Genomic DNA, 16,398 nt, shown 5'->3' with positions numbered 1-16,398 from the left:
TGTTCGGCCTTTCACATCCCAGTTTACTGATCAAGGCACACATCCCACACACTCTGACTTTTCTGTGAAACTTGAGCCAGTGATTGCGCCTGATTTCAGAATTATTTACAGATTTATGAAAATCAAAACTGACAGACACATTTGCATTGGGCGCTGATTAGGCGACACAGCCCACTCTGTGCATTTCAGAGAAATAATAAGAAAATAAAAATATATGAATGAGACCACAGTCGTGTTTTACATTTGGTTTTGTGCTCATATGGCAGCTTTAATGCGTCCGTATTTCAAACACTGGAAACAAAAAACTGTATCGCATCACGTGCGGCAGAAGTAACGGGTCTGGAGTGTCGATTTCGGTTCTGCATGAGCGTGTCGAGACGTGGGGCACCTGGCTCCTGCTACCTGAGAAAAATGACTCTCATCTTCCATTCTGTTGGACCTTCACCCATCCGTACTCCCTTCACCCCACCTTTTCATTTTCAATTATGTGTTGGAATATGAATCGTTAATAGGGTGATAATTGTGCTAGCATATTTGCTGTCACCCACCATTAGCCCAGATTAATTAGCCCATTTACTTGAGCTTAAGACAGTGTCTGGCTGAGAAATGGGGGCACTGATGGAAGGCAGATAGAAAGTAGAATCAGCACAATTTGTTCTGTATCACGGTGCCATCTTTTTTCTGCTGTCTCTGTTATTTTATGGTGTTCTTCTCTCTTTGCAGTTTTTTACTTTCTCCCTTTGTAGTCTGTCAATCTGAGCACATCTGCTCTGTTTTCAGCTACATTTTTTTTCCTTCTGTAACCTTTTAGGGGCTAGTTTTCCAGCTGAGTCATGCAGGTGAAACTCCTGTAAAACTCTTTGCTTTGCAGTGACATGAAGCACGAGCCCAGTGGTGGAATTTTCCAAATGGCTTAACTTTCTGATGATGTATTTTCTTGAGGACTTTGAAAAAATTTACATTACCTGGCTGAAATGATGCATAAAAATCAACTCCAGTGTCCCTCTGTGTTGGTGATAATATGGCAGCACACAGGTTAGCGTGCCGGAGGGCAGAGCCTCGCGTTTCTGCACAGACCTCAGCTACAACTGCACGGGCCGAAATTAGTTGGGAGCTGAAACTGATTTACTGGACAGCTGAAAAGTAGCAATAGGCCGAATCTATCTGAGCATTGGCTCTAAAATAAAAACAAAAAGGTTTTTCATTTATTTCCAACTTGGAGAATTGTTTTTCAGAATCTTAAGGCACCCATTGGTTCAATCTGATTGTCATTCAGACAGCTGCAATGCAATTATAAAACAGTTATTGATGCATTTTGATTATTTTGAAACTTGATGACTTGACTATTTTACATAATTAAACTTTTTTTTCATGCTAAATATAGTGTGCACAAAAACAGCTGTCACAAAACCCCATTAATCACAGGTTGACCAACGATTAACATAAATGCTCAAAAACGCCACAAATCAAATGTTTTAAAGTCATTACTAAAGACAGTCATGTTAGATAACTTCAGCTTTTATTTACAGACATATATTTTTCAAGAGTCAGCAAATAAAGGATGTAAAAGACGTAAAAACACAGCTTTACTGCAACATGTTTAACAGATTAACTTTTAAAAAGTTACTTTTTTACCATTTGAAAATTGTTCATGTCCACGATGCAGTTCATCTAAAATTACATTACATGGATGCTGGTGTTCATGTAATAGATTTTCTTTTTGTAGGCTTTAACGAGTTACTCATTTTTACATTTGGAATCAATTGTTTAAACATCTCAGCAAACTAAAAGTTGCAGAAAATCTGAGGTAAGAAATGCTGATGCAACGTTGTCAGTAGGTGTTAAACAGTTCAGATTACAGAAACTGATTTGGTTCAGTGTTGGTTTGAGGGCTTAATGAAGCTTTAATCGCTCATTCCACCTTGGGATAAGTCACATGTGTGCAGCAGTGGAGCGACTTGGCCATGTCACTAGCTGTATATCTCTCAGCAGGCACTGGGAAATGAGGTCTAATCGCAGGGATATTAAAGTCACAATAGACTGCTCCTGCTATTAAGGCCTGTCAGCCCTGGCCCCTTCCCTCACCTTGATATCTCTCCGTCTCTGAATATTTATATGCTTACATCAGGACCTGCTCACACACCGCAGTGTGTGCATGTTTCTTTGTGTGTGCGAGCCGGTGACTCAAGCAGGAAATTTATCATCGCTGTAGCTGCTCGGGCTCTTCGAATATGTTTATGCACTGATGTGTCGCTCTGTCTGTCCTCATCCGACCTGCCTTTCTGTCCTCCAATCCCCAGGTGCAGCGGGGGCGAGGCTGCTCTCAGGTCAAAACAAACCCGACACCATGGATCTGGATGAGGAGGAGAATATGAGTGAGTCCACTCAGATTTGGTCTTTTTTTGTGCAACAATTGGTCACCATATTTTATTGTCGGCCTGTACTTTCCCTCATCTCTATCTGCCTGCGTTATTCTTCTCTCTTTAGCTGTTGTGTAATCAGTGTGACACATTTATTAAAAACAAAACATGCTACAGGTATAAATCAGTTTGTGAAAGCAAACTATCCTTCTCCTACCAATAGACGCCCCAGAAGAGCTGATTATTTTGCTCTGTTTTATGTGTCACGTTAATTTTAGCAAAACCTTTTAGAGACGAGCTTATCATTTCATCTGAGATGCTTCAGGTCATATTTCAAATATTCTCTCTAGCTCTGTTTCTCTCAGCTCCAGCTTCTTGAACTTTAATTAGATGTTTTTGTTTGAACTCTGAAACAAGGTTTCCCTTGTACACCCACGACAAAACCTGAAATCACATTCAAAGGTAGCTGCCATCGCAGCAGGGCCCCAACTTACGATACAAATGAACTGTTCCGACTGTAGTGTCACACTTGGTGTTTTTGCTTTGTAGACAAGTATGTTGTTATGTCAAAAAGGCAATTACAAAACAGCTTCTGTTGTCTTTCAAAGCTTCTCTTTTTTTTGTTCTTTTTACAGCCAAAAATATACATGAAAGAAATACGTGAAGTTGAATCGGTCTTAGCTCACTCAGTCCTGTTTTCTTTAACACGGAGGGAACGTTAGAGAAAAAAAAAAAAAGAAATTGATATTGAACTTGTGTAGTTTGTGGAAATCCAAAGTGCTCATAAAACTTTATCAAATGAAGCAAACTAAATCAAAAGCACAACCAACAAGTTGTGCTCGCAAGTAAATCCTGATTACGTCTTTTTTTCATCTGCAGTGTTTTATTTTTTAAATCTTCACAGGAAGTTCTAAATTCATCATCTCCAAGCATTTATTTTATTGTGAAATTTTATAAGTAATAAATACGTACAAATGCTGATTACACAAATCCACGCATGATGCTGGCCACAGCTGCACGTCCGTGCCACAATTTAACGAGTGCATGGGTCTTTTTCTGTGCATTTTGTCATCTTAACTGGTCCAAAATTCTTACATATTCATAAATATATTCCAGTAAACAAATTATAGCGAATCTCAGTCATTGGAGAAATAAGAAAGTTAGTCTTCAGTAAATATTTTTGGAATGAAGAAAGTGGACTCCAGATATTTCTGTGTACCATTTTCTTCACTGTATTTGTGCAGCTTGCATGTCAATATGTTCTTTTTGTTGTTGTTGTTTAATATTTACACCTAATAAATATAACTGTCAAGGAGAGATAATGATAATTACCAAACATTTTATACCAAACCCTAAATGCAAAGCACGCAGACCTTTCATGCTTTTTATCTTTTGCACAGAGAAAAATGTAACCCTCAGTATTACATGTATATTTTCAAAATTACACATTAATTTTGAGACTCTATGTCCCAGTGTAACTCACACCATTATGATGGTTAATAGTTTGTCTGGAAATTTATTTTGCACAGTTATGTTGCCCACTTTTTTTCTTTTTTACAAAGCACAAATACCAATATTTTACTGTAAATGCATGCACAGATTAACAAAACTGCATGGTTTTGAGTCATAAATTTAAAACATTGCATTTGTGATTTTAGAATATTTTTTTTTTCTCTGCCTCAAGACATGTCAGTGGCAATGTGCAGATGGTAGCAGCATGTCAGTACATTTTATCAACATTGTGCTCTCTGACAAGCTCCATAGGGGGGAACTCAGAGGCGCAGGGTCTTATGAATGGCACCTCATTAGAGACCATTTTTTGAGCCAAGCTTTCTTTCTTTCTTTTAAATATGGCAGCCATTCTTTAAAAAAATTCACGTAACCTCCACCGTGTCACCAGTCAAGCCTTTAGGATCCTGCAGTAGGTGGAGTCTTCTCCTTCTGCCTCTTTGATGTACTCTCCTGTTTGCCTGGTCCTCAGCTCCTCCCCCTGCACTACTCCCCTGCACTCCCTCAACCCGACCTACAATCCCACTCATGCACACTGCGGCCTCTCTTTCTCTTGAGTACCGCAAGGAGTAACCTATCAAGCCTTTGCTGAAGGATGTTATAAATGAAAATTTTTCCCAACATTCCATCCACTTTGCTAACTGGAATCAGTGATATGTGTTCCCCAAGTACAGTATATCCATTCAGGATTGTTCTTGCTTTTTTCTGTAGGAGCTCAAGCTGTTAATAATTAAATGAAAAAAAGGAACCACTTGTTGGGTGTGTCTGTGCTTGTGTAACGGCTAATATATGTCCTCTCATTTGTTTGCATTATATTTAAGACCTGTAACGGTGGGCAACATTGTTTTTTACCCTAACTTCACTTTACAATTACAACTGAATTTGAAAACTGTTCAGTTTATTTCTAGTTATATTATTTTAAATAGATGTATTAGTATTACTCTATTTTTTGTCGTTATCAGTCAATTATAAGTTAATGTGTTAATTCGTAAATAAAATTATTTTGTTTTAATAAAGGAACACAAATCATTGGTTCAGTTCCAAAGAGTGATAAAGGAATCTATAAATTTTGCATTTACAAGATCCTGCAACGAAGGCGTTGTAAGTTACTCTTTCTGGGCACCGCAGGTTCAAGCAGCACAGACGTTAAGGAAAACCGAAACCTGGACAACGTGTCCTGCAAAGATGGGATGGGAGTCGCTGATCAGCTCCCCAATGGAAGCGGCCCTGGCAGTCGAAAGCGCCCCTTAGAGGAGGGTAACAATGGCCACGCCCATTCCAAGTTCCGAGCCAAGAAGCGCAAGAAAACGCCTGGGCCGGTGCTGCCCAAGAATGCTCTGATGCAACTGAATGAAATCAAACCAGGTCTACAGTACAAACTGCTGTCTCAGACAGGACCGGTCCATGCACCAGTTTTTGTCATGACTGTGGAAGTTAATGGACAGGTGTTTGAGGGCATGGGCCCGACCAAGAAGAAGGCTAAACTGAACGCAGCTGAAAAAGCTCTCCGGTCATTTGTCCAGTTCCCCAATGCATCTGAGGCTCACCTGGCCATGGGCCGAACCCTAACGGTGAACACAGACTTTACATCTGACCAAGCTGACTTTCCAGACATGCTCTTCAATGGCTTTGAGACACCAGCTGTATCTGAAGAATCCTTCTATCTAGGTTCCAATGGTACAAATTCACTAGGGGAGTACCCATTGCCTACACCACCTGGCAGCAACCTTGTCCAGGCCCCATTGCCTCCTCCATCTGCATTCAGCTCACCATCCACCGGCAAAAACCCAGTCATGATCCTCAATGAGCTCAGGCCAGGCCTCAAATACGAGTTTGTCTCGGAGAGTGGTGAGAGTCACGCCAAGAATTTTGTGATGTCAGTAATGGTGGATGCACAGACATTTGAAGGCTCAGGGCGCAACAAGAAGCTGGCTAAAGCTCGGGCAGCACAAGCTGCGCTGTCTGCTCTGTTCAACATGCAGCTTGACCAGACACCATCCCGGCAACCCATACCAAGAGAAGGGTTGCAGCTTCACCTACCCCAGGTAAGATATTTTTTAGTTGTATTAATCCTGTATTTTAATGATTGTGATCTTGAGTATGCATCAGGATCACAACCCCACCTGCCTGTAGGTTATTACTTTGACCTTTTCATTTGAAACCATTCATTAGTCAGATGGATGGAGTGCTAGACAGGTGACCAGAATCACTAGAAAGCAGGAAATAAATTTAAAAAAAGATTGTATTCTTTTAATACCTTTGATTATCAAGCTGTAATCCCCCCCATGTCAATAAATGAATGTCTTTGTCAAAACAACTTTTTCACAATAGTACTAAAACCCAAGGCTTTTCAGTCAAAACCATCTCTACGAAAGGACAGTGACTCTTGAGATTCTTTAGGGACACAAACAATAAACTTAACAGAAGAAAACTATGCATCATTTAGGTTTTTATGTCTATAAAACAAAGCTTTAACTTTGGTAGCTGATTAGTTTCATCTTCTTTGACTCAAGCTGCGTGTCGTCAGCATAACAACGGAAGTCTATGTCAAACTGGATGATATTGCCTAAAAGAAGCATGTGTAGATGAAACAGAACTGGGCTTAGCGTAGAACACTGAGGAACACCCTCATTAACTAGGAAGTGTTGAATTATTTACATATACAAATTGGAATTTGTCAAACAGATTTGTCTTAAATCAGTCAGTTCTCTTGATTCTTGATTATATGCTCAATTCTTTGTGGTCAATGATGTCAAATCATCTGTCTCTTTGATAAGACACAAAGGTTTTCAGATGATTTGACCAATAATGAATACTACTCCTAGAATGAACAGTTATTGATCCGATAACATTGTTGTAGTAGGCTCTGATTGAGGTTATTGCTGAACTATAAAGAAAAGCATTCCTTTGGATTTGGTTATTGGATAAAAACAGGTTTATTCAAAACTTCACCGCCTGTCAAACTGTACTGCTCCACAAGGTTATCTTTAAAGCCTTATTCACATCAGGTAGCAGAGACTAAAATAAGTTACATCACTTGTTAGAGATGACTGCTAGTGTGTGAAGAGAGATAACACAGTCGTCAAAGCTAATCAGCTTGACACATTGTCAACAGTCCGTCCCTAAAGCCTTTTCTCTTTTCTTTGCTCATTCTCTTCTCTTGTCATCCGACTCATTCAACAAGCAGCCCATTTCAAAGATAGAACCTCTTCTAATTACTCTATTAATTTTCTGTTGCTTCAGATTTAATTTCTGCAGCCTGTTTCCATCTGGCGCTGCCTTTATGGGAAAAAATGGCTGTGCTGCTTTTGCAGCTTAACTTAAATTTTGGATATCTATTTGTAGTTTTTAATTTGTTTTCTCACGCCAACCAAAATAATCCAACAAAAATGTGTCGTTTGAATTAAGAAACATTTAGTTATGCAACAGAAAAAAAACAATAGGGAGGTAAAGAAAACTGTATTTTGTGCATTGTGTTATGTATTGTGTTTTTGGCCCCCCTAAAAAAATAAAAAGAACGTCCTTAGCAATCAAATCTCAAATGAACTAGCTTTGAGTGGGTGACTCTGAAGGAGCAGGGAGGTAATATAAGACTGATTTCTTTAATTTGTGTTCAGCCAGCCATCATCTCTTCTCTTCGTTGTCGTCATTTTCCATCAAATTAGCAGTGGTTAAAGAGCCTGCTTCGAGAGCTGCTTATTTAAGAACAAAATATGTGTGACATTCATTTGAGGTTCTCCAAGTTTATTTTAGCACTTAGCTGGAATTTGAAACTTGGTGGAAATCAGATGAACACTTTGTTCCCGTCTGATGCTCCAGTTTACTCGTTTGTTTTTTGCTGTTATTTGCCGTCAGAAGGGAGATGCTAAACTAGAACTGTCATGCCAAAACTCCAGCAGCTCAGCCTAAAAGACTGTTATCTTTACTTCAGGGGGTCAACCTAGATTCACTTGTTGCTGTTTCAACGCTTGTTTGATGCTAAATACGAGCGCTGTGACAGGTAGATAGTGCACTGGGGGAGGATAACATCAGACATGCTTTGTAAGCTGACATATTTGAGTCGAGATTTAGTTTGTGTGGCTTTGTGCACACGTTCTCCTGCACCCTCGTCTGTGTGTGCGTGTGATTCCAGGTTCTGGCTGATGCCGTTTCTCGCCTGGTGGTCGATAAGTTCAGTGAGCTGACAGACAACTTCACCTCCCCCCATGCCCGTCGAAAAGTCCTGGCAGGAGTCGTGATGACAACAGGTAAGGAGGAGGAGGAGGTCGATGGGTTTTTATTTGAACTCTACATGCAGTCAGTTTTACTCATTTTCACACCGATATCAAGGAGAAAGATGGAGCCTCAGTGTCTTGCACAAACACACCTTTACACAGTAGTGTTAGGGGCAGGGGTGGGCCATATGGCACATATCTTATTGCCCACCCCTGGTTAGGGGTCTACCCCTTTATTTTCCCATTTACCACTCCCCAGTTGAGTTGTATACACCCCAAACTGTCTCCTATTGGCTGTATGTTTGCATTTTTACCATATGCAGCAATATTAATGGAAATAAAACCTCAGCTGGTTTATGGCTCTACCACCAGTAGTGATATTTATCAAAGTACAGTCCAGTTCATGTTAAAAACATGTTTATTTGCATGTAAACATGCCTGGTAAATATCTGCATTAAATAAGCCAAATTCAGTGTGTTATTTTCTTGTTCTGCACCCCCAACAGTTAAGTAAACACATTCAGCCATTAGCTGCAGAACGCAGTGGAACATTTAGCAGCCGAGGAGACGAATGTTTCTCTTAAAAGCTGGTTAATGCCAAAAAACAGAACTAAAGTAGAGACGAAAGTAATAACATTGTGAGTGCTTTTTTAAAATTTAGACCCAGTCTGACATTTAGTCTTTTTTTTTTCTTCAAGGCACACCAAATAAAAAGTTGGCATTAAAATGATGATTGGGCAGATGGAATCTCAGAGAAGAACGGGAGACTCTGGGTTTAATTGAGGAATTGTTTAATTGAGTGTGCAGGTTGAACAAGATCTATGCGTCGACATTCTGCTTGTTCAGCTGACTTCAGAGTGGCCTGTTCACAGGAGCAACATTAGCTCTAAAAACACTTGTATACTTGTGTTTAATTATAAAGACTTTCTGTCTTTGATGGTCAAAGCATTTCTACCAGAAATAAGCTGCTGCTGACTGTTGGCAGGAGCCTAAACCATACACTGAAACAGAAAAAGGCAGAAATCTTGGACAAGTAAAGAATAGATGTGACGATGCAGCAGAAGACAAATATGAGCTTATTGTCTCCTAACTTCTTGCTGTTTATTTTAATTTTCCAGTCCAGTTTGATCACAAAGATCAGCTGTCACAATATTCAACTAAACTTGTAATATATTTTAATCTATCCATTCAGCATTTACACATCCTGTTCAGAACATTTTATATTTGAATCACCAACTAGTGTCCACCAGCCCGGTGGGGTACTGGCTTTAACCCTTTTAAAACCACGGGGATCACCGGTGATACCGCGGCGCATGTGTATTTCTAATTACCAGAACTCCTCGCTACTTCGTGCAACTTTAATCATTCAAACTGCAAAAACGTTTTAGGTATTTAATTACATAAGAATGATAAATACTTTGCATATTTTGAAAGCTCCACTTCTCCTGGAAAAGGGGTGTAAATTATTTAAACATAGGACATTTTTTGACACAATTATTGACAAAACTAGACAAGAAAGACCAGGCGTTTTAATAAATATGTCCAGTATTATGGTGCTAAAAGGGAACAGACTCGATTGAATGGAAAAGCTCCGTTTGTCGTGTTCGAACCAGAGATAATACGTTTACAGTGATGTACTGACATCCGGTCTTTACAATTACCAGTAGCCACTTTGTTTGAAAATGTCTCACATTAAGTTCCTGGTTTCATGATTAATTAGGGACATCAGGAATAAAGCATTTAGGTCACCTGTCTTTCCTTGGTGTCACAGGAACATCATGAAGACCAGTGTGAACTTTGAGGATGCATGTCATTTACCAGTTCTGTGTCTTCTTATAATTGTCCCTCCAACAGGGACAGATGTGAAGGAAGCGCAGGTTATTTGCGTCTCCACGGGAACCAAATGCATCAACGGTGAGTACATGAGCGACCGCGGCCTGGCACTCAATGACTGCCACGCTGAGATAATCGCCCGACGCTCGCTCATCAGGTACCTCTACACCCAGCTGGAGTTCTTCCTCAGGTCAGTGGATGCTGGCATTAAACCACTTTATTTGGTTTGTTGCGTAGGGAGTTGCTGTGTAAAACGACAATTATTGTTTTCTTTGTGTAATTTTACAACCGGTTTGTTTGTCACAGCAACAACAAAGAGGACTACCAGAAGTCCATCTTTGTCCTCTGTGACAAGGGAGGCTACAGGTTAAAGGATAACGTTCAGTTCCACCTCTACATCAGCACCTCGCCCTGCGGAGATGCCAGGATTTTCTCTCCACACGAAGCCGGAGTGGAAGGTACCGTTTCACATCAGCCCCATCTTTTTTTTTTTTTTTTTTTTTTTCCTCCTCCGCTCCGCAGACGTGTTTTTAATTTAGTCCCGTCTCTGCTCAGAATTCAGTTTCGACTACTGTTTATTTTTATTTAATTAAATTTGGAGGTTTTTCTCTTATGCTTGGTTTCATTTAATTAGAATTTTACTCCACTGTCCAAATATGCATTACGGACACATTTAAACAAGGCACTAGTAATTAGAGTGTTTTGTCATTCTCTGTCTTCCTCTATCAGTCTTTCCCCTAGCCAGCCCACCCACTCTGTCTGTCTGATTAACCTCCCTCTTACTCTTGTCAGACTGCTTTCCATTGCACATGGCAGACTGAATAGAAAACAGCCACATTCAATTAGTCACTGAATAGATGGCGCCTGCTGGTGGAACATCAGAAAACTTTGATAACATAATGTGGGAACCATTTCTTTTTTTTTGGCTTTCTTCATTTGGAGTCACTGGCTCTGTCAGCGAATGCTCCAATTTACTATTTAGTGCAATCTGTTTACCATCCACCACGTCCACAATGGACCATGAAAGTGCAGATGAAACTATTGTTGTCTTTCTTCTGCAGCCAGTCTTAGAATAAAATAAAAATAGACTCCTTGTGTTTCAGCATCTGATCTTTAGTTTAGTTAGCTTTAGTTTTGGCAAATATTAAAAACTAGACGTACGTCTGGAATAACTTTCCAAGGTGTTGATTTCTCCTGATTTCCCCAGTTCTTTCCTTGCTGCTGTATCTTCAGACATTCAGTTTTTCCTTATACGTTTAGCTGGAATTAGTTTTATGATGTTATTATTATTTTATATATTGGGGGACACATCCTGAGTGCACAGAAATGGCCGCTCCCATAAACTGAATATTGCTGCCTTCATTTTCTGACAACGAAAGGAAGTGGAGCTGCTTCGTCCGTCTTTTTTACATCAGCGCTCGGACCATTTAGCTTTCAGGATTTATTAAAACTGAGCTGACCAGAGCTGAAGTCTGTAAATGAGATGTTTCCCTCTCATTTGTCTGATAGGTGATTCAGCTACTCAGCACATTATATCTTTTACATATTTAGACTGTACTCATTTATTTAATTTATTATTAAACATTTTTAATATGGAAATGTATTTTTTTAAATATGAAGAGTCTGGTTTGCCAACATGAGACCTTTCTGATCAGTTTAAAACAAGTCACATGTAGATTATTTATCTGTTTTGTTTGTTTTTGGCATCCTGCTGAGCTATAGGAGTAAAAACAAAAACAGGAAAATGATTTTTAATTAGTCAGATCTGTTTTGTATGTGTATGTAAGACACCTGAGAGCCACAAAACTTTATAAGCTTCTCATTTTCTACCACACAAAATGAAATCTGTTTGTAGTTTCACATTAAGCAGCATAATTGCAAAGAAAGCTGCTGCTAAAAACAATTTTTGGTGATGATTCGCCTAATTTTGGATTATATGCTGTTTTGTCACCCCACTCAAAGTTTTTTTTTTGTTTTGTTGATATCAAATTAAGAACATTTAATTTTATTTTTATTTTAGATTTCATTTGACTAGGAAACAAATTCCAAGTTCCATAAGTCAGTCTGACATATTTTCATGATGGCAGCGAGTTAAGCAGTCTGCCTTGAAAGTTCTTTTTGTCTTTATGTGTGGATCTTTGTGCGGCGTCTCGCTCAGATCAGGGAGACAGACATCCGAACCGCAAAGCAAGAGGCCAGCTGAGGACCAAAATTGAGTCTGGCGAGGGCACCATCCCCGTGAGGTCCAGCAACACCATCCAGACCTGGGACGGGGTTCTGCAAGGAGAGAGGCTGCTCACCATGTCCTGCAGCGACAAGATCGCAAGGTGGGCAGCAGAGTTTAGAGTCCCGTTTGTGGTTCACATCTTAGATAATGACTCCTAATTTGTTGTTTTGGGCTGAACTTCAACAAATGTCTGCAAAAAAAACTCATTTCAGAGTTAACAAACTGACTGTTCAAGTCACATTTTTATGTAAAAGCCGTTATTTTTTCTTAAAAGTCTTAAAATTATGTTTTAAACGTAAGTTTCAATGAACACACACAACATATATATTCTTATTTTTATCTGTATCATTATTTATCTTGGATTTGCTGATCTTAAATGTACTTAAGACGCCCTAAAAGTCTATAATATGCTTTGCTAAAACATATTAAAAACAAAGACTATGGAGAAAAAAATGCAGAAATATATAAAAAATATATGCAAAAGTTATGAAAGTATACTATGTCCATTTTTTTGTCACTAGATGTCCCTTTATCCAACACAAAGGACCTTAAATTATGTTGTTAGAGGTTTTTTTTTACTGTTAACAGCAGAAAAATATCTTTTTTTAAGTTTCTACTCACAAGTTTTATGTTGCCAACAGGTTTTAACCAGTCTTTTTATAGAAAAATTGACTTATTTTCTCTTTTATAGTATTAAAATGATCTTATTTAAAGTAAAGATCCCTGCAGAAACCCCAGCTTCATACTTCAGCATTAATTAGTCGTGTTTTTCTTGCAGCCGTTTTATTTTCCTGTCACTTTAATCTACCGTGTAGCGCCTCTATCCTCGCTATCCATTACATCATTTCAAGTCTGTGATTTTCTTCTGGTGGATTTTCGGGCTGAATTGATGGATATGTTGTCCCTGGAAACATTTCTCTCTGGCAGATCATTGCGTCTTTAGTCTCTGTCCGTGTTCAAGGCTGTTCTCCACTCCTGATGGATCGTAAAACTTCGCCGTGACTGATCCTACGTGCGCGCTTTCTTCTCTGGCCAGAATAAATATCTGCCTGAGCGCATGGTGATTAAATGTTGTCTGCGTGTTCGATGAGGAGCGGGTCGAACTCTGTGTTTCCCGTTTGCCTGAAAACCTTCCACTCAAGTTGCAAAACACTGAACGACATTTATCTGCTTTGGACACAGAAAGTAATCATTGTGTCTCTTTTTTACCGTTTCAAAGCACTGACTTTTCAAATAAACCAGCTGGTTCATCCATCAGGTACAAACTGACTGGACTGCTGCAGCATCTGTGCAGGGATGGATTTTCTTCCCATGATGCCTTGCAAATGAGGATACTTCCTGTGATGTTGATGAGTTTTATTTTATTTTATTCGTCCAACAGTTACTGTAGCTGTGTTTGGCTACACAAAGGTTTGCTGAGCTCACAGAAAACTGGAGCATATTTTGTTCTGGCTTGATTTTCTGCTAAGAAATAAATCTGTTCCTCAGTCTGCAGCACTGATCTTGTGTTAATAGTTGTTGAATTTATTTGTGTGCTGTTTCTGGGTACCTGACTTACAGGAATCAGGAGGAAAAGTGCTGAAAGGGTTTTAGGTTTGGTTTATATACTAGTGTCTTTTCTTTTTGTTAAAGATCTGAGGTGTTGAGCATGAATATAGTTACTAATTTTTTTTATTTTTTGTCTCTTTAATAGTTTGATTTGTCCTCAGAGGCTTCCTGTTATTCCTTTTATTCCCAGCCGTTGATATGAACTCTTTTCAGTTCCTGTTTTCTGTCTGTTATTTCTTTAAGAGCCGATCAGTTGTGCTTTCAGACTTTCTCTGAATTAGTTTGTGTGTGTGTGTGGGTGTGTGTGTGTGTGTGTGTGAGGACGTATAAAGCATTACATTAGATGGGGAAAAACATACAGCGAGGTTTGACAGGAACAAAATTGAATGCCTCTAAAAACATAACTCAAATGAGCGTGCTCGCCTGTTTGTGCGTCCTTCAGAAGGTATTCAGGTGTATTTGTGTCACCATGTTGTTGTGTTAAAACGTGTGTGTGTGTTGACTGTGCTGAATTTGTGCTTTATTGCCCACAGCTAAGAAGTCAGAGATTTCATTTTTCCCTCCCTCAGTTTCACGCTCACTTTCTCCCACATCCAGGATTGTGTTTGAAAACAGCAGACCCCCTTGGCATGCATGCATCGTCTTCATTTCTCTGGCTTCTTATTGGATTTTTTTTTTTATACATTGTAAAATCTTATGTTGAACGTAAAGAAAGAGTTTTTGCTGTATATTTTCTTTATAAATAACTAAAGAAAGAGACTTCAAACACTTTCTTCCTCTAAGCTGGAGACGGACTGATCGCAGTTTTCTCCATTCAGATTTTATTAAACCTGCCAGTTCTAGTTTTGACTTAATCAGATTTCTCTCTTCGAACTGTAATTGAAATCACACAGAATACCGTTGTTCTGGTTGAATAAAACAGCTCCTTGAAGGCATCATGATGAGAAGGGACAGAGTTGTAGACGTTTCGGTCGAATCTTGTAAACGACTTCATGTGAAATCTGGAGATCTTACAGTTTGTGTTAACACTCAGAGAACGTGTTCATAATGTCTGTGGGTTGTAGCTGTTTTTGTGTTTGCTAAGGTCGTTTAGTTGTGGCAGCCATCTTGAACCGGAGTGACTCCGGAAAATAATCAGTTGTAGACGTACATCCAGTGAAAATGTCCTGAGAGTTTCTGTAAAATGAAATGAGATGTTTTGCCAGCCAAAAACATTATTGTTTGCTTTTCTATTTGATGCTGAACAATGATAATGAAGTTTAACCCCAGGTCTAAAAATAGGTTTCTCCCGAATGCTTGGACAGAGGTATTTTTTATACAGATTATTTAAATGAAAATAAATCAGAAGATATTTCTTCTGAAAAGCAGATTACAGGCAGTCTGCTTTTAATTTGTTGACTTTCATCCAAACAAAGAATCAGAGAACAGGACAAGTTTAAAACATCAGAGGAACTAACCTTTAATTTAATGTATTTTAATGTTAACAGTCTGTTAGTTTGTTAAATTATGTATTTATTTAATTGTAACACGCTGATAATTGTAGCTGTTGAATTATTTATTCTGTATTTATGTTTCAGTTCCTTCAGACATCTAAATAAAAGATGTTTAAGCTCGGAGGATCTACTAGAACAGTTTTATATATAATTTAAACTCTTTTATACGCCCCAGTATATTCTCTCTGAGACAGATTTGCGTTTGGTTTTTATTCCTGGGAAAGTCCAGATTTCCTGATGTGTTTTCTGTCTGCAGGTGGAATGTGGTGGGCATCCAGGGCTCTTTGATGAGCTACTTCACGGAGCCCATCTACTTCTCCAGCATCATCCTGGGCAGCCTTTACCACGCCGACCACCTGTCCCGGGCCATGTACCAGCGCATCGCAGACATCGAGGACCTGCCGCAGCAGTTCACCCTCAACCGGCCTCTGCTCAGCGGTACGAGCCCCTCCCCGACGTGCAAATAAAACTCCTGCTAATATCGCATGGTCATATTATCGCTTTCACAAGATAAAACCCCGACCGTGTGATGCCACCTTTTTTCTAACCTTAATAACCGATCCCCACCTGTCCAAATATCAAGGAGGAAGGTTGGAACAGATTTCTTCACCTCACCGGTCAGCTCAGCAGGAAAGGACAGAAGGAGCTCCTCTCCTTTGTTTGATCAGAGCTGACATTTACCTTCTTGCTGTGGAATTTGAATAGCTTTATCATCTTGTATAAATTTTCAGCAGAGCCTTGACCTTTTAAAAAGGCCGTATAGACCAGAGTTCATGTTTTGTTTTTGTTCTTTTCTTTTTTTTCTAACTTTCTTTATTTAGATTCAGAACATTCAGCTTTTTGTTCTCTTCTTGTTTGTCATGAGATTAAAAGTTTATTAAATTCATTTATTACAGGAATTATAATTAACTCGGTTATAAATGATGCTTGTTGAGGTAAGGATTTTCACCTGCATTCCTCCTCCTTCACCTCACCCGAGTTGGTTGATGGAAAGAGACCGGAAGGAGACAATACCTTAAATTTAAATATTTATTTTACCAAAAGCAGAGAGGAAACAGGTCATTACAAAGATAAAACCAAATGCATTTGGGAGACAATCCTCAAATAAAATGTGGGAAAACACATCACCTCAAAGTGTCAGCAAAGTGCCCCAAAGATTGTCTGAGGAAACAAAGGATGTTCTCTGGTTTTAAGGCTTATGTCCCCCTCCCCTTC

The 16,398-nt window shown here is 39.2% G+C and overlaps 1 protein-coding gene across 8 annotated transcripts in view; it reads left to right on the top strand.

Moving 5' to 3' along the window:
- adarb1b (adenosine deaminase RNA specific B1b) overlaps window positions 1–16,398 on the top strand; it is a 102,052-nt gene that overhangs the window by 79,110 nt on the left and 6,544 nt on the right. For 6 of the 8 annotated variants that reach the window (XM_017420716.3, XM_017420718.3, XM_017420715.3 and 3 more), the window contains 7 exons: window positions 2,301–2,375; window positions 4,998–5,914; window positions 8,002–8,116; window positions 9,937–10,105; window positions 10,222–10,373; window positions 12,074–12,242; window positions 15,440–15,621. In XM_017420716.3, coding sequence (XP_017276205.1) covers window positions 2,348–2,375; window positions 4,998–5,914; window positions 8,002–8,116; window positions 9,937–10,105; window positions 10,222–10,373; window positions 12,074–12,242; window positions 15,440–15,621 — 1,732 coding nt within the window. In that variant the 5' untranslated portion in view covers window positions 2,301–2,347. Of the gene's footprint in view, window positions 1–2,300; window positions 2,376–4,341; window positions 5,915–8,001; window positions 8,117–9,936; window positions 10,106–10,221; window positions 10,374–12,073; window positions 12,243–15,439; window positions 15,622–16,398 lie in introns of those variants that run through there. The other 2 variants (XM_037975955.1, XM_037975956.1) reach the window with 2 other exon arrangements.

This window comes from Kryptolebias marmoratus, linkage group LG6 (assembly GCF_001649575.2).
Source record: "Kryptolebias marmoratus isolate JLee-2015 linkage group LG6, ASM164957v2, whole genome shotgun sequence".
Lineage (NCBI taxonomy): Eukaryota > Metazoa > Chordata > Actinopteri > Cyprinodontiformes > Rivulidae > Kryptolebias > Kryptolebias marmoratus.
The sequence above is the reverse complement of the archived record's forward strand: the minus strand, read 5'-3'. Positions and strand labels throughout refer to the sequence as shown.